This window comes from Fistularia commersonii, chromosome 13 (assembly GCF_037954325.1).
Source record: "Fistularia commersonii isolate RoL2024-O1a breed Wild chromosome 13, RoL_Fcom_v1.0, whole genome shotgun sequence".
Taxonomy (NCBI): domain Eukaryota; kingdom Metazoa; phylum Chordata; class Actinopteri; order Syngnathiformes; family Fistulariidae; genus Fistularia; species Fistularia commersonii.
In genome coordinates this window covers 5,689,368-5,714,982 of record NC_141296.1, presented here as the reverse complement: position 1 = coordinate 5,714,982, position 25,615 = coordinate 5,689,368, and the positions used below count along the sequence as shown (strand labels likewise).

The following is a 25,615-nucleotide window of genomic DNA, read 5'->3' as shown; positions in this document are numbered from 1 at the left end:
TCTTTTCAGTGATTAAAATTTAGCCATATTCTTGCTTATTTTGTCACCAGAGTAGATATACATCCTCACTGCAGCAATGGTAATTGTGATCATTATGTGTTTATCATAACTATCACCACCCTCAATGTCACTGCATGCATTTTATTTAGGTTTTTGCCCAGGTGTACATCAGAAATAAATTGGAAAAGATTAATATAGTAAACTAAAGATATCTCTAGTTTTAACTTTGGTTAAGGTCTCCACCGCGTGCAAGGTGCTAATAAGAACATTAGTTTAGTTTAGTTTATCAGAGTCCCCGTTATTCATTACCCTGTGCAACAGGTTTTCTTTCTAAGGTCCACCCAATACACTTTACATCCACAACATCGATACACTTACAATAACACAGGTTTTTTTTGAAACATTACAAAAATGTAAAACGTATACTTTAAATTTTCTTTGGCCCCGTTCCATTGCACCATGACTTGGATCCTGTGAATGGCTGATACCAAAAGGTTGCAAATATAAAGTCCAAATGTAAAGAATATATTTATGCAAACAATGTTTTTCAAAAATAAAATAGGAATGAAAAAATATGTTTTTTTTTTTTTTCAGCCCATACACCATAATAGGCATTATGCATGTGTACTACATGGAACCTACTTTGACGCTAAAGGTCAAAGGGGGCATTTGGGAGGTCATAACTTTGTGACATAAACAAAAGTATCACCAACCTACATGGCCATATTAGCCCTGGACTCGACCAAAGTGAATTTATTCCTCAGGTTAAACAGAAAAATACAAAAAAAAAAAATCTGAATGGTAAAATATATTAGAGCTAAGGGGGGGGTTGCAGACTGGGTGGTCTTTCCTTTTCGGATTATCTTTATCAAGTGATTTCCAACAAACTTGATCAGATCCTGTATTGAAGTAACTGATAACTTGAGTTTTAAGAATCCCGTAAATGTCACATACCCCGGGATTGAGGGTACAAACCGCTTCAAACACAGCCTAATTTATTTACAGCTACTGTTCACACATTAAAATGACAGTGATATGGTGTGTTCAACCTCCTGAACAACCCCAGATTTAATTGTGTCTCTAAGCGCTGGCAGCTGTCTTTTCCATATCTTATGTCATAATCTCACAGTTCTGCGATGAAGAAACAAGGCGGACGGCACATGAGAGGGGGAGAGAAATTAAAATAAGAAGATTTTAATTCGGCCGGAAAAGAGAAAAATAAATAGAAAGTGGGGTGAGAACTGCTCGGAGAGAACTCAGGGAGACACAGAAGAGGGGAATGTTTGAAATACAAGGGCGAGAGTCTAAACTTCAAAGCGACTCACAGCCTTTGGTGAAAACATTTCATAACAGTGGAGGAAGCCACCCGGTATTCTCCTCTGAGCCTTCCATCACACAGACTTGGAAATTAGCTGAAGGAAACAGCTTTCACTTCCACTGTGGTAAGTTTGGAAAGGGCTATTTGGTTGAAATGCTGCTATGGGGTTGCAACAATTCGATTTGCAGTGACACCAGTAATTTAGGTGTAATGGGTGGAAAAAAAGAAAAGAGAGGGTGAAACTAGGTGAGTGTTTGAGAGAGAGAGAAGAGCTAAGAATTGAGGACGGGAGAAGTTGAGAGGGATAATACAGGGCTGAGGATTTGATGGCGTACAGTCCTTCTTTTCCTGTGTGTCTGTGTGAATGTGTAGGCTTCTTGGAGGTCAGCCATGCCCCTTCCAGACCTGACATTTAACTCTGACACCTCTCATCTCATCTCTCAGCCTCCCTAAGCCTCCCACGGCTTAATGAGGGACACAATGAGGACCCAACTCCTCCACTCTCTCTATGTGTCCTTCCCCTCATCTCTCTGCTCCCATTCTCTCATTTTCACCCTGTCTCACAGACTCTCTTCCAATAATCTATGTGGTGAGTGTGCGTTACCGCATGTGGATATGAGACGAAGAGGCCAATGTGCTGCTGGCAGCCAATTACATTAATGCGCTCTCTTCTTTGAACTGCTTATCGCTGCCAGCGCAGCCATTTCCAAACACTAGGGCTCTGTCATGCCTTTCCAGGGGATGACTCCTGAGAGCTTGGGCTGTGCCCGAGGACGGGGAAGTAAAGACGCACGTGATGCAGAGGACGAGCAGACACACATGGAGCACAAACTCTGGCCTACACGCGGGCAAACACACAATTAGTGGCAAAGTGGAAATGTTTTGAGAAAATGCCAATAAGACTCTTGTGAATGGAAAAAAAAAAAGTTATGCAGAATAAGCCTGGCTTAGAATGGTAAATTCTTACTATGCAGAAGTGGATGATGACTCCAATTTAAACAGAATTTACATTTGTGGCACATGCAAACTGCAGGTTCTCCACTCAAAATAGCTGTATTATTGGGCATTGATTGCAACTATGTGGGGTGGGCAGCGTATTTCTATAATTAAAATAGTGCACGTTCTTGTTGAGGAAGTTGGATTTATGAAAGGCCTTAATATCTCTTTGACTACTGATGCCGTGTCATTTGCACTCTTGTGATTTAAGTCTCTGTATCACAAAAACTCAAGACAGAACAGAGTCTAAAAGACAAGGTTCTTTGCAGTGTCTATGACTGGACTAACTTAATTCTGACTTAATATCACAGCAATTAGAAATGTATCAAACTGTCTACAAAGGTGATAAGAGCTTTCTATAAGCCTGTCTTGAGGCAATTCATTGTTGAAGACTTAGAAACTTTTTCAACATACAAAAAGGAAATTGTCAAAGAAAAAGCCAGTCAATTTCAGTCAATTTCACAAATGCCTTATTTGTTATACATACATATACATTTACTATACAGAAAAATAAATTGGACTATCTCTATTGAGGCAAAATAGAAGTCATGCTACGGTGACTCGTAAAAGAATCGTGAACACAAAAAGGTGAATTTACATTCATTCAGACATTGATTCCAGGTCCAAAAAAATTTCCCCCACTTTGTTACACCCTGACTGCTCCTTGTATTTGGTCAGTGCTACTGAAATGAAGAGGCATGTAGCTTTATGAAGCTTAACACTGGTGAGATCCCAAATCATGTGACATTGCTGGGGATCCAACATATTGTGGTGTGTTTGGGTTAAAATAAGCTCTGTAGATGAAAAGAAATAATCATATTGCCAGACTGCAATCCTTAGCAGATCATCTTGGTTTAGTGCCGTTTATCTACTGTACATGTTATTTTCTGGGGAAGGAATTTGCAATCTCATATGGGTTCACTACCTCCTGTGTAATCTCAAAGTCTTTGATCATCTTGTTTCCTGCTGATTTTGACATTATGCATCTATATTTGGCTTTCTCTTTGTTTTCTTCAACATGCCTTCCTTTCTCCTCACCTCTTCAGCATCACCATGTCCGTTCCACTTGTCTCCTCTTCACCTCCTACTGTTTATCTTAAGAACCATGTCCCCGCTAGAGGCCTGCCATCAGAGATGGATGTTGGGTAAATATTGTAATAGTTGGTTGAAGAGGAAGTAAAGCGGTATAGAAACCCCTGGGTCACATTGACATGTGATATTGTGAGCCTGGATTTTTGCAGTTTACTCAATGGAGAAATTGTAATCTAAGAAATACGCAAACATGCACACACACACAAACACAAACTCTCAAGAAGACAAACACCATGGTGTTTACGAAACCTCTTCTTTATACAAACAAACTGAATGCACAGAATATTAGTCCAGCCAAATGGAAATTGTTAGAAAGTCAATATAGCAGCAAGAAAGCAGCTTAAAATCAGACGGTCTTCACCATGGACACACAATAAATTCACAGCCTACTCTTAATTTGCAAACACCACAGTTACTATATAAAAACATATTAAAGCCTGGAGGGGTAACATTGTAAGACACTATGTAAAAGTTGGAATCTTCTCTAAGGATTGTTTTGTTCCATTGTAATTATGGATTGTAAAAAAAAAACAAAACAATAACAATAATATATGAGTAAAGCTGTTTAAAGCTAACTTATATTGATACGGTAATTTTTATTTTGAAATCAAGGTTCAACCAGGATTATTTCAATGTCCCACAAAATGCAGCAAGTGCAGAAAATCCTTGGTGATTAATCATAGCTTACATTCCTTTAATCTTTAGACTGCTTGCCAAAGAAAATGTAGTAACACAACTGGTGAACTACATCAAGATATTAGCTGCTGGATCTTTAACTGGGAAAAAAAATAACTACAAATGTTGCTCTTTCAGGGATTTTCAAAAACAACTTCCTGCTTCATATGACCTCGTAGCAGGCACCTTTACCTTAGGGAATAAGAAAATAATAATTAAAGACATTATAAAAACATATCCCAGTGAGTATAACTAAGAATGATGGACTGCAAGATCTGTGAGTCAACACAGTCTAAATTTGTACACATTTCTCGCCCCTCATTATATAACTTTGTTTATTGTTGATATGAATTCATTACTGAGACAGACAGCTAATTAAAAGGCATAAACAGGGCACATTCTAATAAAAGATGTCTAGTTTAATGGGGGCTCGTGTTCTATCAGCTGGCACTTTAATAAAATGTGACCGAGGCTCAGACGAGAGCTTAATTCAATTTCATGCGTATTTATTTCTAAAAATATAGTGCATTAAAGACAAATACAATGAATATGTCATGCTGTTAGCCAGGGGATACCTATGGTTTGAATTTTTAATGTTACATCATTTGTTACACATTTGGATTTGAATTAATTACAGACAGCTCATTATTATTTGTTTTCCAAGACATTGATGAGAAAGAATGCCTGTGAAGAACAAACTTTCAGAAACGTGTTTTATACTGAATTGTAACAAGGACAATAGTTTGTTGTAATATGTTGTTTTTCTTCCTGATTGCCTGAGGTTGACTGGAACGGGACTCGTTCTGTTTTGGCCATTTGTGTGGACCGGTGAAGCCTGGACTGTACTAATGCATAAAGAGCAGAAGATTGGGGGCACTCACGTCCACGGACACTCATCCCTGCAAAGAGCTATTCGGTGTCTTCTGTGCACTCAACACTCTTCCTCACTCCCTCTCGATCTGTCCCTTTTCATCTACCCCGCCCGTCCCTTTACAGGTTTCTCCTGTTACTTCAGAGAACTGATAGAAAGAAATCAGGTCACCATTAGAGGTAAAAGCACAAGTATGGTCCCAGCAGTCGGAGGTCACAAACCCGCTACTTAAACACCTCTTCTTCATCATACTTAATTCATACGGGCTTTGAGAAGCTGTGACACATTTGAGTGGTGTGCATCCTACAGCACAGTGATACTTCTATATACAACAGCATTAGCATCACGATTCACTTTACGCAAGTCAGGTTCGGTGAGTGGTTCACTGACTGGAGTGAGTTTGGAGTGACCTAGAAAGGTTGTGGAAGCATTAAGACTGTAACATGGGTTTAAAAGTTGTTTCAATTGAGCCAGGTGAACTGCACAAGACAGGATATGTGCGATGTGTGAAACATTAAGGTGGTCCACCAGAGGCCTGGGATGTTTCGGGTGTTCGCACAACTTGAGAAACTATGTTTTTAAGATGCACCGAGCTTTGTGATTGTTGGCTGGTATTGGATTTTGAAAGTTTGCATTTTTTCCCCATCATCTCTAGTAATGTTTTGTACGGTATCATTGTGTGTCTCTAAATGTGGCCCTTTGATTGACTGGTTACTCGCCAAATGTCAGCCGGGACTGCCTCTTGCTCCACTTTCAGCGTGCGTGTCGGATAAGTGACTTGACCATTGAATGAATGAATAAAAAAAAAAAAAATTTTTAAAAAATAGTAAAATTGTTCCATGTTATGAAGTACTTCTATCTGAAAATGAAGCACAGTAGCAGTATATCAAAGCTTTATCTAACAAACTGGATAAAGGACACCGATGCGATAGATCAATAAAACTACCCTAATTTTATTCATATTAATTCTAACCCAACAAACAGCGCTGATGATAAAATCATTTGAATCTAAAAATCAGCCACTATTATATCTTTTTTTGACAGCCTCCGCCATCTCTCTTTATGTTGTATGCAGGCTGATGGCAATTAAGTGAATATGTTTGTTAGATAGTAATTGTTGAGGTTTGTTCCTCTCCAACTTATTTCACAGCCTCAAAATCCTCATTTGCACAATCTCCACATTTTGCTAACACGGGATAATATCCGCCTGCAAGTATTGATCAAAAATGTCATTGAGTGACTGCTCCCGTCCAACCCGCCCACCGTGTCTGCAAATTGGACTGATACAAAATCTCTTGTATTATGAATTCTGTCAGGATCTGGAGTGTAACACAAACACAGAGTTGGGGGGATCGGTGGCCTGGGATCCGTTGGGATTAAAAAAACGTTATTGAATAACTAATACGAACTACCACGCTAGACACCGGAGTTAACTCAAGCAAGAGACGGGCACTGGGGTAACTGACAAAAACACTGACGTGACGCAGGTGAGGAAAAGAAGAAGGTGGGAAATGCAAAAGATGGAAACCAAACAAAGACAGGGATCAAAGCAGAAAATGTCAGAATACTTAACAAGACTGTAAGACACAGCAGCAAGAAATGACAGTGACACACAAAAGGTATTAGATACTAAAAAAAGTCAAGACGTAACTGCAGAAAAATACTTAAAATGATGCACACCAGAAAATTGTATTACCAAAGTCCCTCACCAAAAAGTCATGACACTGAAATGCTTCAAGTCTGAAAAAAAGAACCATGAATCCTCTAATCTTTGCTTTATGTTAAAATCATCCAGTGCAGGGCACATTAATCATAGCGCAAGAATCTGAAGCCTGTATTCCTGAAAGTCAGAGTCAGGGTCATCCAATTATTTCTGCATTATAATTTTTTTGCAAACTAAAAATATGACATTAATCCTTCATCCATCAGCTCACTGTGTACAGGTGAGAGAACAGAGTCCAACTTTTCGAATGAGTGCAACGCTCTCGGTACATCCCATAAGAGACGAAAAGAAAACGTACATTTTCCCAACATTGAAATTCTCATATGACCTTTCAGTGAAGACAAATCTGGCGAGATGTGGTCGGTTGTGTCTACATTTCTGTTTTTTTTTTTTTTTTTTTAAGAAAAAAAACAAACAAAAAAAACCTTGTATACATTAAACATCCCATTCAATTTGACTACAAATGCTGTTGAAGAATCCTTCCTGGCCATGAGTCTCATAGCTCTGAATTCTTAAAATGGAAAGTGTTACCTCTGGGAGGACTTGACAGATGGCACAAAGAAGGAGAGATAGATTGAACAAAGGGCATGGAAGAGGAGATCATATGCCCATAGCCACGAGGAACAGAGGACAGCATGCCAAGAAAGCAGTTGGAGAAGGACACAAATGAGGAAGATGGACTTTTTAGAGCCAAGACACTAGACAGTAAGGAAAATAAGATGCCAATATTAGGATGTTCATTTTCAGTTGAAAATATGGGCGAACCACTTTCATACTTACTTTTCCGTTACCGTGACACCATTTTCTGTTTAGCGACTCGTTTTACACATGTACAACGTGGCATTTCGGTATACTTAGAAGCTAGCTACTCCATTCAACAGACAGGGTTGTGATGCATGATTTTTACCGAATGTGTGCCACTTGTCACTGCCTTCTCTGCTTTGCGAGACTCTCCCCGAAATATGATGAGCTTAGGCTAAAAGCCTCCAGTGGCTCTGAAGTTAAATATGTGACAGTTAAACCCTCAAATCTAGCCACAAGCGGTTTCTTCTCTATATGAAAGCAAAGAACTTGTGGTTCAGAGCTCAAAAGCGTGCCATTATCTCTGGTGCGAGAGCGAAGAATGGCGAGAACCCTAATAAGCCTGTCAAAATCAGATATTTGTGATCAGTTTCGTCTCGAAACATCTATTTAAACCCAAGACGCCGCATGGACTCGCCAGATCAGATGATTGCAACACTTTAATCTGAATAAGTAATACCTCTGAGAAAAGGATGTATGAATGACTGACCGTGGGACAAGGATGGAGACAAAAGTATGACCGGTCTGTCAAAAACATAATGCACGTGACAGAATGATGAGCCTCAATCACGGTTGGAAATATTGAAACGTTTTTTGTTATTTGATGCCTTGTCTGAACAAAAACAATTGGGAGAAATGCCTGTTGCCAATCATGAGCTCAAAGTCTCCACCAAGTGTGACAGTGGGTGGACAAGCTTTCCCCCCAGGCGTGCAGGCTGCCATAAAATCACAAAAAAATGACAGAGCGTGGGAGTGGAGTGGGGATGTCTCTCATTGTTGTGTTACACCACGGCTGCATATTCTGTACAAACAGTATCTCAAACGTGCAATGAAGTATTCTGGAGTGGCGAACAAGGATGGTCATGTGTTGTTCCAACATCTAAGTAGCTATGAAAATTAATATGGATGCCAAGAAGGTTTCATGATAGCACCTAACTAAGATATTGACTTTTAAAGGGATTTTGTGTTAAATATAGCTTTTTTTGATTATATATTTTTGCATCAATAATTCAATAGATTTTTTTCTGGCATTCGCTCTTTTGCGCTAACAGTCTGGATAAATCTTTTTCTAAGATTCAATGTACTTTTCAGTTACATCCCCCACTTCACTTTTACATGGTTCAGAATATTTAATGAAAATCAATTTGCTAACTTCGAAATAACCAGCACAATAAAAAGGACTGAGTCCTAATAGTGGTGGTGCTGAACTGGAGCGAAGAGAACTTTGTATTACCCAGCACAATTTGACATCACTTCACACACTGGCCCCTGAGTGAGAATTTTAAAATGGCAGTTTAAATTCAAACCAAACATTATAATTCCTCATTAAGGGAAGATTTTTATTTTTTTTTTTTCCCAGGGCTGCTGTTTCAAACTGCATTATGCTTAGCTAATAAATTGCGTATTCATCAGTCGAAATCATTTCTATGATTATGTCTGAAAAAAGAGACGTCGAGGATTCAAGAAAAACGACAGCGATACCGAGTGCACGAGAGGAGGACATTATAAATGCAAGGGCCGGAGACGGTTACTCACATGTGCTCATTGCAGCAACAAGGAGACATACCGAGTCCCGGTGACCAAATCAGATACCCTACGATTCACCTCTAAATGCTCCCCAGATACGTGTCTTGCCCACATTACACAGAGGCGGTAATCCACTTAAATGCCATAAAATACAGACTGTAAGTACTGACGGTTTCCACATCCCAGAGGCGAGGGCGTGCCAGGCAGACTTTGAATGAGAGGGCAGGAGAGGCCGCAAATTCAAGTCAGAGAGGCTGGTTAGATACGATGGCTCAACACATCTAAAGTAACAGATGGCGGCTTCGCAGACAGAGACAGGGCTGAATAGAGAGGGTGTGATATAATCAAATATGTTGAACTGGTAATATAAATACAAAGAGGACAGACTGCCAAGTCTTGCTCACTATTAGTGTTTAAGAGTTTGCTATGAAATAGTGTATGAAGGTATTTCCATTGTAAATGTTAGACAGTCACACACAAACGCACACACACATGCACGCACACGCTCACACATACACTAACAAGCAAGTAAATACAGAAAAGAAATATGTAGATTGGGATTTTTTGATGCAGATATCTAGGAGGTACCTATGTTGAAGGGGGATCATAAACATAGCAGCCAAGCAGAGGAAAAAGATATTTATGAATTCATCGACAAAACCCCATAAGTTTAGCTTGTTTCGGAAATACCTGATAAAAAAATCTATTTTGTCCTTGGTTGCTCCACCAGGCAAAAGTCATGGCTGTGACCCCTATCATTATTCAAAAGTCTGAGGTTTAATTTGAAAGAGCAGTTTTGTATTGAGTCAAAACTCAATTCTGTTGGTCTTCCCAGGCTTAGGTTTTTTTTTCTTGTCTTGATGTGAAATGTCTGTTTTTGATAATATTTTAAAGTTGATTTTTGTCGTCTTGACAACATGAGCGCTACCTCCCGAGCATACTAGCCTTGTGACCTAGACTATTCATTATGGACCAGTTACTATTACTGCAACTGGGTTTATGTGTTCATACAGTAATTCTTTATAAATGTGTTGGAATTAAATCGACATCATAGTTCCACCAATTTCTCATTTTCATGTCATTTTTTTGTGTTATCCAGACCAAATATTTTGTAAAGATAGACTCCACAAATCTTATCAAAAACACTGAGCACGGCCATCCTCTTGACACATCTTTGAAAACTAAAATTGAAAATCAAAGGTAACAACAGCAGTGCTAAATCTGCGTTTGAAGCCTGAAGCTAACCGAAGTGTTTGATTCACAATTGATTTGACACAGGTAATTATCCGTCCCTGCTTGATGTCACCGAGGTAATGAGTTTTCCCTTTAATACACTGACAAGACACCTCCCACGTAATGCAAATGTAGATCGGCATTACTTTGGAAATAAAGAATAAATTAATAGATATGTAGCTGAAGGTGGACACGAAGGGAGGCAAATGAGGAACATTTGCAAAATCAGTGGCCTTGAGTGTGAGGTGTGTGAGTCGAGTGAGTCAACTCAAACCTGATTTCATTTACATAGCGCAAAATTATACGTTTGTCTCGTTGAACGGGTCTGGACCAGATTTCAGATTCTTTACAAATAACCGACATTCCCCCATGAGAGGAAACTCTGCCTTTTACCGGGCAGAAATATTGGACAGATTCTGTCTTGACCAGTTAGGATAGAAAGAGAAGAGCGAGTGGGAAGGACAGAGAAATGGAAGGGGAGATTGTGACAGGGTTTCGTACTCGAGTCTCTTTGTGTGGACACAGAGTCCTTGAGGAGGTAACACTTTCTATGTGCAAAAGTGTAGGCACTGAACAAATCTGTCCACAAAACTTTCCGAGTGCAAAAGGAAGAGATTCAAGGGAAAACGCGACCCGGAGAAAGAGAGCGAGAGAGGTAGACTTGACAACTGCAGCTTTTGGCATCCAGCATTGAATCCCGATAATGCTTTGATTCTAAATGCCACCGTTAAACTCCTGATAGAAGACATCTCATCTTATTATTGGCTTCAGAAGACTTTTCTGCAGCAGTTTGGAACTGACGGTCAAATCAAACGTCAACGCGTACGTGCCAAAACTGACTCCAAAATCAATGATCAGCAAAATGCCGGCTGCTCCCTTCGGCAACGTAAACGGTTGATGGGAGTTTCTGACACTCTGTTGTCATTCCAAAATTTGGTTATAGTATTTCTTGAATAAGATTCTTTGCCTCATGTGTGAGGACATGTTCTTAAAAAAATCTCCTGGGATACGATGCATGATTTGTTCATATGAAAATAATCATTGATTGCAACCTCCATGCTCTAGCTGGTGTGATACTCAAGAGTTTATTTGTTGTAACTGCATTATTATTGGTACTCTTGATTCTTTCATGTTTCATTAACTGAGTAATGTTACAGAAGTCTAAATACACATTAAAAAAAAGAATCTTCGAGGCTGTCTAACGATAATACGAGAGAACGTGAAACATTACGGAGCATGACGGGCAAAAATAAACAACCCAACAGTGCCTGAAACTGATAGATAAGTTTTAAATTAAAAATAATGATCCCAGGGCAAAGAAAAAGGCGACAATAGAGTAGATGTGCCAGGAAATAGAAAAGTATGACTATTCAAGGAGAGAGAATGTCCTGAAGATGGGTTCCTCCCTCAGCAACTCGCACGGCTGACAAAGAAATGTATAAACTGCCGAATAACTGATGCTATCTATTTTAACATGTTTTGCTGTTTATGTGCTGTATAATAGTTTTTTTATTTTTTATTTTTGGGCAGTTTGAGCAGGCAATAAAAAAAATCCGAACGGGGGTTGTGGTGTTTAGACAGATGGATGTATAATCCCTAAAGCATTGCCAGTGAGGTGAGTCTGGATGTACATCTTTTACACAATTTGATAGAAGCGGACAGGGATGCGGTAGAGAGTAAAAAGCTCTCTAAAAAATATTATTACTGATCCCTGCTGCTGTGTCTGGCATCACTAGATTCAAGACCAATACATTAGTGCATCACCAAACACAGCTGCTTCTGTTGAGACACAGACTGCCAATGGAGCATATTAAATGTCCCAAATTAATACGTATAATTAAGACAAAAATGCTCTTAAAAATATAAAGAATGTCGATGGCGGTTTTAAAATCCATGTGTTGTGACAAGAACATGCTTTTAAAGTGACATTTCTAATGTGTGAAACTGTCCCTTTGTAAGATTTCTTGTTAAATCCATCAAGAGGAAATCATTTTTTCCATTTTCTTCGAAGAAGCAGAATTGGAACATCTACCCAATACTGTGATTTCATTTTATAACAAGGAAAAAGTGATTTAAAACACACATCCACTTGGTAAAAAAAAAGCATGAAATAAAGCCTACAATATCACGGGACAATCTCATGTAACTCAGAAATTCAAACAGATGCTATTTCAAGTGTTTTCACATGGTCATATTTTCACTGCTGCAGGCTGCTTTTCAAACATTTTCTCTCATCTTCAAACTTGCACACTCGCTTCAAACTTGGGTAGTAATAAGTTCAGAGGTTAATTAATTTCCCAAAATATATACATAAAAAAAGCTGAGCTTAGTGGTACAAAAAAAGCACTAGACTCAGATGACTCAACACAACATCTCTCACCCTCAGGTAATAACATTTCTGTTGATTCTTCACCTGAAAACCCCTGCAGAGGTCGCACATAACAAGCGATAAAAGATTTATCATCGTGTTACATCAAATGATTCAATTTCTCAATAATAATCAGCCTCTTCAAATAGTCCATTTCATCTAAGTCAGTGGACTATGTAACTGAGAGGAGGAATCGGGGCAACACCCTCAGGGAACGCTGCAGGCACTTGCTGAGACAGGTTGCATAAAACCATAGCTCAAGCAAAAAAAAAAAAAAAGGAAGGGGGGGGGGATATGTTATCATAAACCAAAAATAAAAATGTTTTTCAACATTAATAGCAAATTAGGGAGAAGTGTCACACCTCTCTTCACTTACTGTTAGTTTTGAGGCGAGCTGGTTCACTGTTGCGGCTTCCTGCTTGGTTGATAGCCTTGACGAAGAAGATATAACGGGTGCCGCTCTGCAAGCCGTGCACCGTGTAGTGGTTCTGCTTGATGTTTGGTACGATCATCCAGCTGTCTGCTGAGTTGTACAAACCTGGCATATCCAGAGAAACACACAGAGCACATACACAGTGTGAGTAACCAAGCTGTGCTTTCATGGTACGCAGGGATGGTTTCCAAAAAAAAAAAAAAAAAAAAAAAAAACCAAAAATAAATAAATAAATAAAAAGAAGTAAGAAACAGTCTTCTGCAAAATCTGACCAGACCGAAATGTTATTTGCTCACCCCTCAAAGAATCAAGTTAGTCATCACGTCGAAAAAAAAACCCCAAAAAAGCTCATACACCTCACAAAATTGGATGTTATGCAGCGTTAAGGTTTACATATTGATTCATCCTTACTTTTCCCATCAGTTTTATTACAAAATGCTCCCCCGAGACAGATTTGTGCTCTCATACTGGTGAAATCATTAAAACCCGGGTACTTAAAAAACACGTCAAGGACACGATTCTAGTTAGAGCTTTGGGGCGTAAGAATAACAGCCCTTTAAGGATGCAACACTAACATAAGCCTGGTTAAAAAGGCATCTGGCAGGAGAGGACTAGTGAAAACTTTAGTGAAGTGTTCGTCTTTTCTGTCTTTCAGCTAAATTAAAAAGTGCATTCCTGGCTAAAAGCTGAGGATGTGTGAAGTCAAATGCACTCTTGGCCTCACAGATTCAATATGGTTGTAATTTTTTTTTTTTTTAGCTGACGTGCTACATTATTGCCAAATGTTTCAGGTTTTTCAAAACAGATTTTGAGTCATCGACAGAGCGGAAATTACAACTGACAGTCGTTGAAATATTGCAAACTTGACAGCAATCTAAGCGCGGCGCTCTTGAATATATGATTGAAGATGATTTGGGGATAAATAAATACACAGCGAAATCCTACACTGACCGAACTCTGAATATATTTGGCATGGACTTGATTCGGTGCAGTCGACCAGGGTTGAGCTGAGGTCGATTGGTTCTTTACGGTTGTGAATGACATCTCCAAGAGCTTTGTCTCCAACCGATGGGATTTAAATTCTCTATGTGATTCTATAATTTATATGATAATTTGTGATTATTTAAGGTTCAATCCTGCCATTTAAACCGTGAACTTAACTACCATCAAGTCTTTATCGTTGAGCCATCTTTGAAAGGAATCATTAGTTCGGCGGTTTTAAATCTTTTACTTAGCGTTCACTTTATAATATTCGTATAGCCCCTTGTAAAAGCAGACAAAACATCTCTTTTAAGTGGCATTACAGCCGAGGTTAACGTTCGCAGTTTTGAAAGGACAGGGAATTAAGATTTTATTCTCATTCCTTTTTTTTTTTTTTTTTTTACATTGTCTCATCTTTCTCCCTGCAGAATTGCGAGGAAATACAAATCCTGAAAGGGAGACAGCAAGGCCATGCCTGACTTGTATCCTCTGGTAAGGATGTGTTTTGAATTATTAAACAAGATGGCAACAGCATACATAAGTAATAGCTGAGAGTCTGCTTGTAAATATAAATACTTCACAGGACGCAAATAAGGCCTTTAAAAGTGAGGTGGCTTTAAGAATGAATGAGGGGAGGGAACGCTTAAAGTTTGAGCAGGGACTGCGTCTTTACACATCTTTTCCGCAAGCTTTTCTTCGGGAAAAAAAAATATGCTTTTGAGAGACCGACACATGAGGATGTTTCACAGAATCCTTCTTTCGGACGGCACGTGGTCGAAAATATTTTGACATTCGCCCTTTTTCGCTTACAAGCGGCAATTACCGGGGTTGTAACGTAACACGTGACTCTGCTGCATCTTTAATTATATCCACAATCTATCAAGATTACGGCGATATTGTTGTGCTGCTTTTCAAAAAGAGTTACAAGGAAATGGTGTGGGAGAAGGACTTCATGCCGCTTCCTATTTTTAAAGCTTTTGATCTCCGTAGCACCTTTCCTTTTTTCGCTAAATCAAATTGGGTCAGCAGTGGCTCCTTCTGCCAATAAAAAAAAAGAGGCTATCTGATATCAACCGTGCCGCTCTATGAAATATCGTGACTTCAAAGTGATGTTCAGCAGTAAGCAAATGTACTATTATGGGAGAAAGAGGAAATGGAAACAGCAGAAATACATTGTCCTCAGTCTTTTCTTCCAGGCGGTGGATGTATCTATGTCTGAATGTGCCGTGCTTTGACAGAGACAAGCAGAGAAACAAAAGATCTCGGGAAGACATGAGAGTTTATCTCAGATGATGCAAAATGGGGTTAATGGGGAGACTCTGTCAGCATGATTGTGCGCCGCATCCGTGTCTAAGTGCTACAGTATTCGTTCGTCCAGCGCTGTGCGTTTGCGAGCGGTTGTGCATGAGTAAAAAGGGAATGTGAAGCAAATCCTATCGGATGTAGCGTCGGATGCTTTTGGATTAACTTATCCTTCTCGCTCACTCTTTTTCCATGCAGGAAAGGAAACTTCATTATAATTTCATCAAACATTTTTACAAAATGCAATAGTTCTGCTAGTCGGTATGTGTCTTAGTGGGACTTTTTTTTTTTTTTTAATTCAAAACTCAAGGCTCCTCTAATGCTCCATGTTTTTGCTGTTCACTAAGAATACATGCACTGCACCACAGCCTTATGAATGTAAATTAAATTCAACTGACCCCATAAGATGATACAGTATAATGAGGAGTCTGTAATATTGAGCACAGTGTCACAGTAAAACTGCTGTGGTTGAGGAGTAAAGAATTAAGTGACAGGTAAAAATAATTTATTTTGCAAATAAGAATGGACAAAATAATCAACAGCGGTGCAAAAGATGTCTCTAAACCATGCAGATGGATCATTACGCTAAAGATGATGGCTGCTGGGCGAGATGGAAAATATACAACTTAAAATATGATGATCGGTTTGGCCCAGAAATATTTGGACAGTCACACAAGTTTTTTTTTCTTATTTTAGCTGTTAGAGTTTATTTGTCCAATTACTTTTGAGCCCCTGAAATGAGGAGCGTTTTAATAAAAATAGCGACAATTCTTACATGTTTAATCATATATTCTTTTTATGTTAAACTCCTTGGCTTAAAACTTAAAAGTCTGCACTTCAATTCTGTTCTAGCTTTCATTTCAAATCCAATGTGATGGCATGCAGAGCCCAAATCATGAAGATTGTGTCACTGTCCAAATATTTCTGGGCCTTATTGTATATGTACTTTTATTTATTCTGATGCGTTTTAGCATGTTGGGAGATTCTTCTGACATGAAGCTGTAGTTTAACAAATAAGCTGGAAATAGGGGGAACGGCTTCACCCGTCTCTGTTACAGAGGTAGAAACCTGACTGAAATTTACAGAATGTTGTTTCAACTTGGATTTTCTTTTTTGTTGTTACCTAGAGACAATCCCTGGGGACCTAAGCATGGAGCAGTTTCTCACAAATTCAAATCCTTTATCTTATCTTTAGAGCTCAATGATGCACAAAATAACATCAACAATATCTATACTGATTACGTACAAGTTCGGATCAACGCTGACTGACATTTAAAGTAATCATGACCTGAGATTAACAAATGGACATGTAGAGTTTGATATAAAATCAGCTATTATTATTATGTTTAATATTTTTTTTTAAATTACCCTGTTATTCTGTATTCCCCGGCTGACACCAATAAATTCTAAGACTTACGTTTAAACTTATGCCAACTGACAAAATGAATTGTATTAAATATGATGTTGATTACATTCGTAATTGTCCACGCTTGGAAGCACTGATTTTTGTAATGTGACAAACACATTATTTGTGGTGTTTTGTTTCACTTGCTTATTTTCTTCTCCTGTGTGTAGATGACCCTGCAGAGACAGGGTTTATCAGACCTAATGCCCCCAAACCCTTTTCTCCTTCTCATGGGAGGACGGATGCCAAGACTGAGGCCAGGCACCAGACACAAAATAGTGCTCAAGTAAAAAAGTAAAGGGAGAAAAAAAAAAAAAAAAACTACAGAAAGAAACACAAGTGGCAGGCTAGGCTAAATGGGTTTCTCTCTTTCTCAGTATCTCCCGTGAATCTCTGAGGACACTGCTGAATATCTCAACCACTCTGGCTATTGAAACTGAAATCTATCCTGATGTTTCAAATAGCCAGGGCACTTCAGTTACATGGTTAGAGGGAGAAATGTCATATTCGAATAGTTATAGAGAGGAGACGATGAAATGATACCAGTTGAGTGGCACAGGTGTGCACAATTATGTCGAATAATCCCATCATCCTCATGTCAGTGAGTGGTAATTTTCATCTGCCATATATCACAATTATCCACTCGGATTTTCACCTGTTCTTCTCCTTCACAGTGATCCCTCCGTGCGTCCATTTACTGAGTGATAACAATAATCTATACTGGTTGAATAAATGAGTTTACGCAAAAGACCAAGCAAAATCCAAAAGTATAATCAAACTATCCCAATTAATTAAACGCATAGCCGTGCATGAATAGGTATCTTTTGCAATCCCATTAAATACACATAATTGACTTTGCTCTCAAATTCTAATTAATCTCACATGTAGTACACTTGAAGTCCTGAAAAAAACAAAAGTGCCAGAAGAAACAAACAAAAAAAAAAAACAACACAAAGAAAAGCCTTCAGCATTGCCATGATGGTTATAATATTGAGTCTTTTAAAAATTTCTCTCAAGTTAAAGCCTGAAGAGTCTCATTGGAATTTGAGTGGCAGAAATTAACACATTCAGCTGATAATCTTAAAACAGGGTGGAACTTAAAAATACCAGTGAAACCAGAGTGAAACGAATGGAAAGTCAAGGAAAATTAATTGTGTTTCAACCAGATGACTGATGGTATTAAGGTGAATAGAAATCAGGTAAAGCAAGCGGATTTATGACAATAGAAAAAAGGCCATATGAATCCCTACAAAAGACAAAATGACATATTTTGTGGTGTGGCTGAAAAATGATATTTAGGAATAGGAGATATATTAAGTTACCTTTTCTTACCTTTTTTACCTTCAAGTCTTTTGCTTCATACAGCGTCAGTAACATCATCTGACTCTGGTCAGGGCAGAACATGCTAATAATTGCAACTGCTTCTCTCAGTCTAAGCTGACATGGCGGTCAGTGGTTTTTCACTGTTGACTCTGTCTATTGATACAGGCTTGCATTTTAAGTCCCAGAAGAATATTAAACTCTGTGATGTAAAGTCATATAATCATAACCTCATAATAATCTATAAGGCAGAACTCAAAATTGAAATTTTTGTACGAATGGCAGGATATCTGTCTGAAACGCCTAATGTTTGTTAACTACAGATTAAGAATAACAGAATCAAATCTTGCAACCAGTCCCATCTACAATATCTGCACCTTTCAGGGTGCTAGTTTGTGTAATTCATGTAATTACCTTCAACTTTGGGGTTCGAGAAATCTCCCAAAGACCATGGGATTATATGTAGTAAATGATAAAGAAAAGATGAAATTATTATGTTTTTCCTTATACTGAGGTTTATATCAAATGTTATTTTAATTTCCATTCAAGCTACAGGCAAATAACATCTAAGCATGCACCAATGAAGGTTATCATCCACCATTTTAATAATGGATGCATGGCATCCAAATATTGTTAATGTAAATGTAAAATAGATTTTCCTGACCTTTTTTTTGCATTGAGGTCAAAACAATTTACCATACCATTTCATTATTGCGTTTCTTTCTTAAATTTTTTTGCTTTCCACAACATGTCCCCTTTTGTGACCCTGATAACTAGGCTACAGTGACAGCAATATTTGTGAAAACTGGGCAGTCAATGTCATTTTGTGTTAGATATGGAACATATAAAACTTGATGCAAGAACTAATTAAATTATTGATGCCCTACTATATTTTTCTTCAATATGTATAAAATGTCTGAAAGGAAATAAAAAGTTCTTTGCTCATGGTTTAATGCGAGTGTGTGCCAGTTGTGGTAGATTGCATTGTTTGCATTACATGGAAAAATATTTGAAACAACCAAAGTATATTAAAATGTTAATGTCTATATCATGGTAAGGTGTTATCACTTATTCTTAAAGGATTTTGCATTTTATACAATCTATTCACAAAACAAGTGCATATGCAAACATACGCACACACAAAACTGAAAGTGGAATAGAATGTTACCTGTCTGATTTTTTTAAAGTTTCAAATGAAATAAATTGCTGAATTTGCTTTACTGCTTTCAGCCTTTTTTTTTTTATATTTTGTTTTCCATTGAAATGTTAAAAACTAATGTTTTGTGACGTATCTTGTCAGAAAGGCACTGCCACTGATGCAGCACAGACTCGCCTGCAAAGGTGCCTTCTTGACATATTCTGATGGTGCCATTAAAAATAGTAAAATTATGTTGGTTTTTTTTTGTTTGTAGCTCGGACAGTTTCGTCATTAAAAACCTTTTTGCATTTAGGGATGTCAGGGATCTGTTTGTGGAAATGAAATGTGGATACTGGTTATGTACCTGTCAAATTTTGTACCACAATAAAACGAGTGAGGATGAAGATCAACAGTGAATCAACAGCCGTGAAATATCTACTAGTAAACATTGAAAACGGATATATCCTATATGAGTGTGTGCACGTATGTGTGACTTACTGATGAAATTTGTTTGGCCAGTGTAGATAGTATATTGCAGCTCATACGAGGTAACGCTGAATTCATCTTCTGATGTCCAGTGAACAGTGATGGTGTCATGCGAGGCGGTGCACAGCTCATCTCTGATAGATGGGGGGTTGGGGGCTACAGAGAAAGAAGACAACACAACTACTGATCATATTTCGATCATACCGGTAAAATTTATAGTAAAGTAAAAAATGTCGTCGACTTCTTCTGATATTAAACCCAGTTTATGAGTTATTGTTTAGGGTTGGTCATAGATATCCCCTATTCCCAGCAATAATGAATCCTAATGACTTGAATGTCTATACTGAGAGTATATGAAGTACAAAAACGTACCTCTATGTATGTTTATGTGCGAATATAACATATCACACAAGTTTTATACCTGGAGCTGACTTTTGTAAGGAAATTTCCAGAATCTTTCATTAATATAAAATATTCAAATGTCCTAATTCAACACTTGTTTTCTCAATTACGCATGTCTATGTAACTTTGCATGGAGTCCTACATTCTAAGTTCTATGAGATGTACAAGAATCATAAAGTAATGGACTTCAGGCTGGGGTTCAAGTAAAGTTCAAACTCTGTAATGAAAAAAAGTAAAAGACAAGTTAATTAAAAACGTAATGGAGGAAAATAAAAGAGCCGGTTGTCCATGGAAACTTCAGTGAAACTTTTCCTCTTGCTTTTATTATGTAAAAGAAGAAGCTTCTCATCTCATAATTGGTTTTCTTGAATGCTTGAAAATTAACTAAATTACAATACATTCATCTGGAATTCTGTTTGTGCTTTCAATTGGTACACTATATTTTTCATGTTCTTGTCCCATGAATGGCTTTTACAAACCTAACTTGAGACTGGAAATAAAAAAAAAGTACTGCACTTTTTATGAACAATTTTTTATGCTAGAACTTGATCACATTTAATATGCGTTCAAATTATTGATGATTTTTGTATTTAAAGGTACAGATATGAGTCTATGTTCCACCTAATACATACATTGTAGGAATTTGGCGGACACGAGAACCAGAATCAAATTTCACCTGTTAGATAGTCCAGTCCTTCCAGAATCTTCTTTTCTCGGGAAAAGTCCAGGGCAAAGTTGTCAAACGCTTCATTCAGGTTGACATCGGGGATAAGTACTTGGGAAGAGGCTGTTGCCATGGCAACCCTGGGGACCATAGCAAGACAAAAGTCACAAAAAAAGGACAGGGAGCCGAGGAATGGAAACAAGGCATGAGGTCAAGTAAAGTGGTGACAGTGAGAGAGTGGTAACACAGAAATTGAAAGGACAGATGGACAAGGGAGGAAAAGTTACAAGAAAAAGAGCAACGGTGGAGGATACACTGAAAGTTGAAGGATGGCATCACATGGAGGGGACTAGAATGAAATCAAAAGCCCAATTTGAATTTATTCTACAGAGGATGTTATTTGACTGACAATGTCATAAACAAACCAGACATACACGATGTCCGTGGTTAGTACGGCTTTGTGGGAAAATTGTCTACCGTGAGCAAGAATGAACAGTCTGGGGCAGAGACCAGCTTGAACCACAGTCCTGGCAAGGTTACTATGCAATGCAGAAATGTCTTCCAAAATAGAGACTGCCTGGTTTGTACATAAACAGCCAAGCCAGGTGTTTTGGAAAAAAAAAAAAAAAAAATCCAGGCCAAATCGATGCTAGTTGTAGAATATACACAGAAATTTGTTCATGCAATAGAGAGAATGAAGAACTAGGCCTGACTTATATTTTAGTAGATGGAGAGACTTGATTTGCTGTTTCAACAGAAGCCACAGTACAAGATAAGAAAGGTAACATAGGGAGAAAATATTGCAAGAACATGGACATAAATTAGGATTGGTTGGCAGTTTGATTTCTGACCCCACCTGTCTGCATGTCCAAGTGTCCTTGGGCAAATAACCAAACACAAATTTTCTCCCGATGACCTGGTTAGCACCCTGCATGGCAGGTCTGCCACCATTCGTGGTTGTGTGTGTGTGTGTGTGTGTGAATGGGTGAAGGCTACCTGGTGTAAAGCGCTTTTATACTGTGAGGAACCCGCTATTTAAGTTTATTTTGTTTGTTAATTTTGACTATTTTTGAGTCAAGAAAATAAAAAAAACTAGCTCCTGAACCACTGATCTCTAGTTCGACATATAAATTGTATGAAAACATAATGGCGTCAACAAAACCCACCGATAAAAGCACAGCTGCTGCAGTGAACACACAAGATCCCCTTCTCCGCTGTGAGTATACATACTGTATGTGTATCCAATTACTTACCGTTCAGCTACATTTCGGGCGGTCTGGAGGAAGCGGGCGTGGTCGTTCTCCTTTAAGCTTTGCTCCGCCTGTGTGATGAGAGCACTGGAGCGCTCCAGACACTGACGGCAGTTTGCAATTTGCTGGGCTAACTTACGCAGCTTCATCACCTGGAACAAACATACAAAGAAAGGTGTGTTGCTCGACCTCAAGAGTTCGGTTCATTTCGATGAGCCCTGACCACCTGGCGTCACTGCATGAGACACTGACAGAAATCAGAAATATCTGCGACTGGCTTAATTCCTCATCACTTGTGAAATGTAACCGTCACACTTTCAAGAAGCTTTAAGAAGCCTGCTTGTCTGAGGGATGACACAAAATCTTGTCAGGATTAGTAGGTCTTTCCTGTAAAAACTTGGAAATACAGAAGTGTTGTGTTTATGTGTATATGTATAAACACACACACACACACACACACACACACACACACACACACACACACACACACACACACACACACACACACACATAGACTGTATATATATATATATATACTATACATACACATGTACACATACACAAATATATATACACATATACACATATATATACACATACACACACACATCTATCTATCTATCTATCTATCTATCTATCTATCTATCTATCTATCTATCTATCTATCTATCTATCTATCTATCTATCTATCTATCTATCTATATAGTGTATATCCAAAGCAGTTAGAAGTCAACACTGTTTCAGTGCTATAGCCTATTATATATATAGCCTACATATATATATCTTCCAGCTGTCACTCAAACTCTGTATATCAATAAACCATATCAGTCTCTCATGATTAAATGATTTGTAATTAGTCACTGATTTTAACAGTTTTCCCTGAAGTAAGAGGAGGGAAGTCTAGTGCAGCTCTGTATCTTTACATTGTGTCAGGGTTTCTAACTTATTGTGCTTCAGGGGAATTTCAAGAAAAACAGACACTAATATTTGCTATCAGGAATAGAAATAACGCAACAGAATGCAGTGCATAACTAATAGAAGCCAGTCTGTTGTACTAGTTCTTTCTATTCTTCATACACGAGCCCTATGAACAATCATAGGAGGCTTGCCTGTTGCAAAACCCTTCAAACAATGGGGCCGGTCCACTTTTATGTTTTTACAAAGCTGTTTTTGAGTTCTACACCTTAATGGTGGTTTTGCAATGTCAATAATATCAAATATATCTAGATACAAAAAAAGGAAGGGACAGCATTTTGAATTTCTATAGGTTTCGCTTTCTTTGTGATGCAGGGAGAAAAGGTTACTTTAAAGCTTTGCAAACATTTATGGCTCAGTCATATTTAACTTTCATCTCCACTTCCAAAACCCTTACAACAAGAGGTCTCTGGGGTTGTTCTTTTATATTCTAATCTCCTGCGGCTGAAACTATTTTTCTTTTGCTCACGAAAACAACAATACCAAAAACCCCAGCATTTACCTTACCCCAAAAGCTGTTCTGAATAAGGTGTAATGATTTCAGTTTGAGGTATTAATCTTTGTGACAATCACACTGATATGTAACTTTTCCCGCAAAGTTATAATTGAATTCGCCTGCCAAAAGTTAGCACCTGCTGAGATGATGCCAGCTTGATGGAACAAACCCCTTGCCAATCTTCAGACTTTCCCTGACACTCCGGCAGACACAAACACCCTTTGTAGGGAAAGAAAATGTGCGTACTTTATCAGAAGAATCTTTGCTGACTGAAACTTGCACAAATAGTCAAAGGAGAACGTCGTCACAATATACGAGGAAAATGTAAAAACGGAATTTTGAGAAGTTGCAAAAATCCACATTTGAATGAATCTCATGCCATTTAAACACATGCAGATCTAACTGATGCATGTTTATACTACAACAATGCTTCTTTACCCAACTGCCATGCTAACAGGTTTCAAAAATATTCCCAAGTAGGTTGTAGATAACATAGCAAGGATGGAAGACAGCATGGAAATAGATAGAAAATAGATACAATATATTGCAGCAATTCGGTCTGTGAAGGATTAATAAAAAGCAACCAATATACTTTGTGGAAGGATAACATCTTCTGCAGTCTCATGGTCTGCAGGCCAAAAATATGTGATATTACTTCACAGATAAGTAAATGAAAACATTTCCTGTTGTTGTTGGTATGTGGTTATAAACCCATGTACCATTGTACTTTAACTGTTAATTAAAGTGATGTTTAAAACCCATTAATTTATGGCTATTTTATTAATGGTCAAAAATACAGATGAATCCGAGAGTTTGTTTTTGATTACTCTATCTTATGTTGCAGCACAGATAGTCTGAGCTTCACATACAGTATATGGACATGTGCACACACAGAGGAAAACATTTTGAGTTCAAGCAAGTTCATTTGCTTTTCATTCTCTTTCTGACCTTGACAATGAGAAAACAGAATAATATTATCATCAAACTATAATAGCTGTCCGAAAAAAAATGTAAGCACCCAGTATTTGTCTTACCCAGTTAAATGATAAAGACATTGGTAGTCCTTGAATAAACAAATCTTGCCTCATGTGCGATATTTCAGAGAGTTCAGCGCGTGCATGTGTATGAGTATAAGGAGCAACAAAACTAATACCGCACTGCGCTCAGAGGGTCAGAGTTTAGATTCTTTATACAGTTTTATGATGTGCTCCTGTTTGCCAATGTCAGAGAGTGCATGGCTACATAATTTCCAATTCACCATGCGGAAGTCTTTCTAATTTGAAAATGAATTTATCTATTTATCTTCATTAAGCCTCATATCCTGAATCCGCAAATGAACCTGAGAATTTTTATCTGTAAAACTGCTCCAAGACTTCCAGTATAAAATACAAATTCGGTGGAAACTGCATGTCCCCAAATATATTTTGAATTGCAACTGTGTGTTGTTGCTTTCATAAACAGGAAGCAACCTTGAGACACACTGAAAAATTAGGAGAAATTCCACTTCAAGCTTATGATTTTTCTTTATGTTATAAGCAATATATTTTGGCCACTTGTTAAAAACTTCTCATCAGACACTCAAAGACTCAAAACAGCTATTTAAAGTGCACTCCCTTTCTACTGCTGAAAATATCACGGCTTAGCAGCTTTACTAAGCTGTGGCAACTTAATGTGTTATCAATTGAAGTACTAGGATTTGCTCCCATTAAATCCAAAATAATGTGCTTTCACTATTACTGACATTTGAGAATGCTTCTGTGACATGAAGACTTGAAGAGCTGGGCAAAATCAACGCATGACTTATTTAGCAACATATGCTACCGAAAAAGTAAGAAATGATATTATTCCTAGACAATATGTGAATATCTTACTTTGTCTTAAGATGACGGCGCTGAAATTGAACAGTCTTTGATCGTAGCTTAAATATTGTAGCGACAGTTTGTGAATATTTTAGCTTGTAATCCCGAGCGCTTTGAGGTCAGGAAATAATGGTGTCATCCAGATATTCAAATCCAATACGTTTCCTTCTCCTTGCTGCAGAAAGATGCATTTGGCTCTATTTTCCCTGAAATATTGACGCTAGCTTGTAATTCAACTGCGAACAATCCATCTCTCCTGTCACCAAAATACCAAAAATTCCCAATGTCCTGTGTCTCTCG

General features: G+C 38.1%; 1 protein-coding gene across 5 annotated transcripts in view; it reads right to left on the bottom strand.

Annotated features, from left to right (window-relative positions):
* mid2 (midline 2) overlaps positions 1-25,615 on the bottom strand; it is a 144,592-nt gene that overhangs the window by 4,333 nt on the left and 114,644 nt on the right. For all 5 annotated transcript variants that reach the window (XM_086158489.1, XM_086158492.1, XM_086158491.1 and 2 more), the window contains 4 exons: positions 21,989-22,137; positions 20,748-20,875; positions 19,682-19,825; positions 12,981-13,142 (listed from right to left, as the gene is read on the bottom strand). In XM_086158489.1, the coding sequence (XP_086014615.1) occupies positions 12,981-13,142; positions 19,682-19,825; positions 20,748-20,875; positions 21,989-22,137 (583 nt within the window). The remainder of the gene's footprint in view (positions 1-12,980; positions 13,143-19,681; positions 19,826-20,747; positions 20,876-21,988; positions 22,138-25,615) is intronic.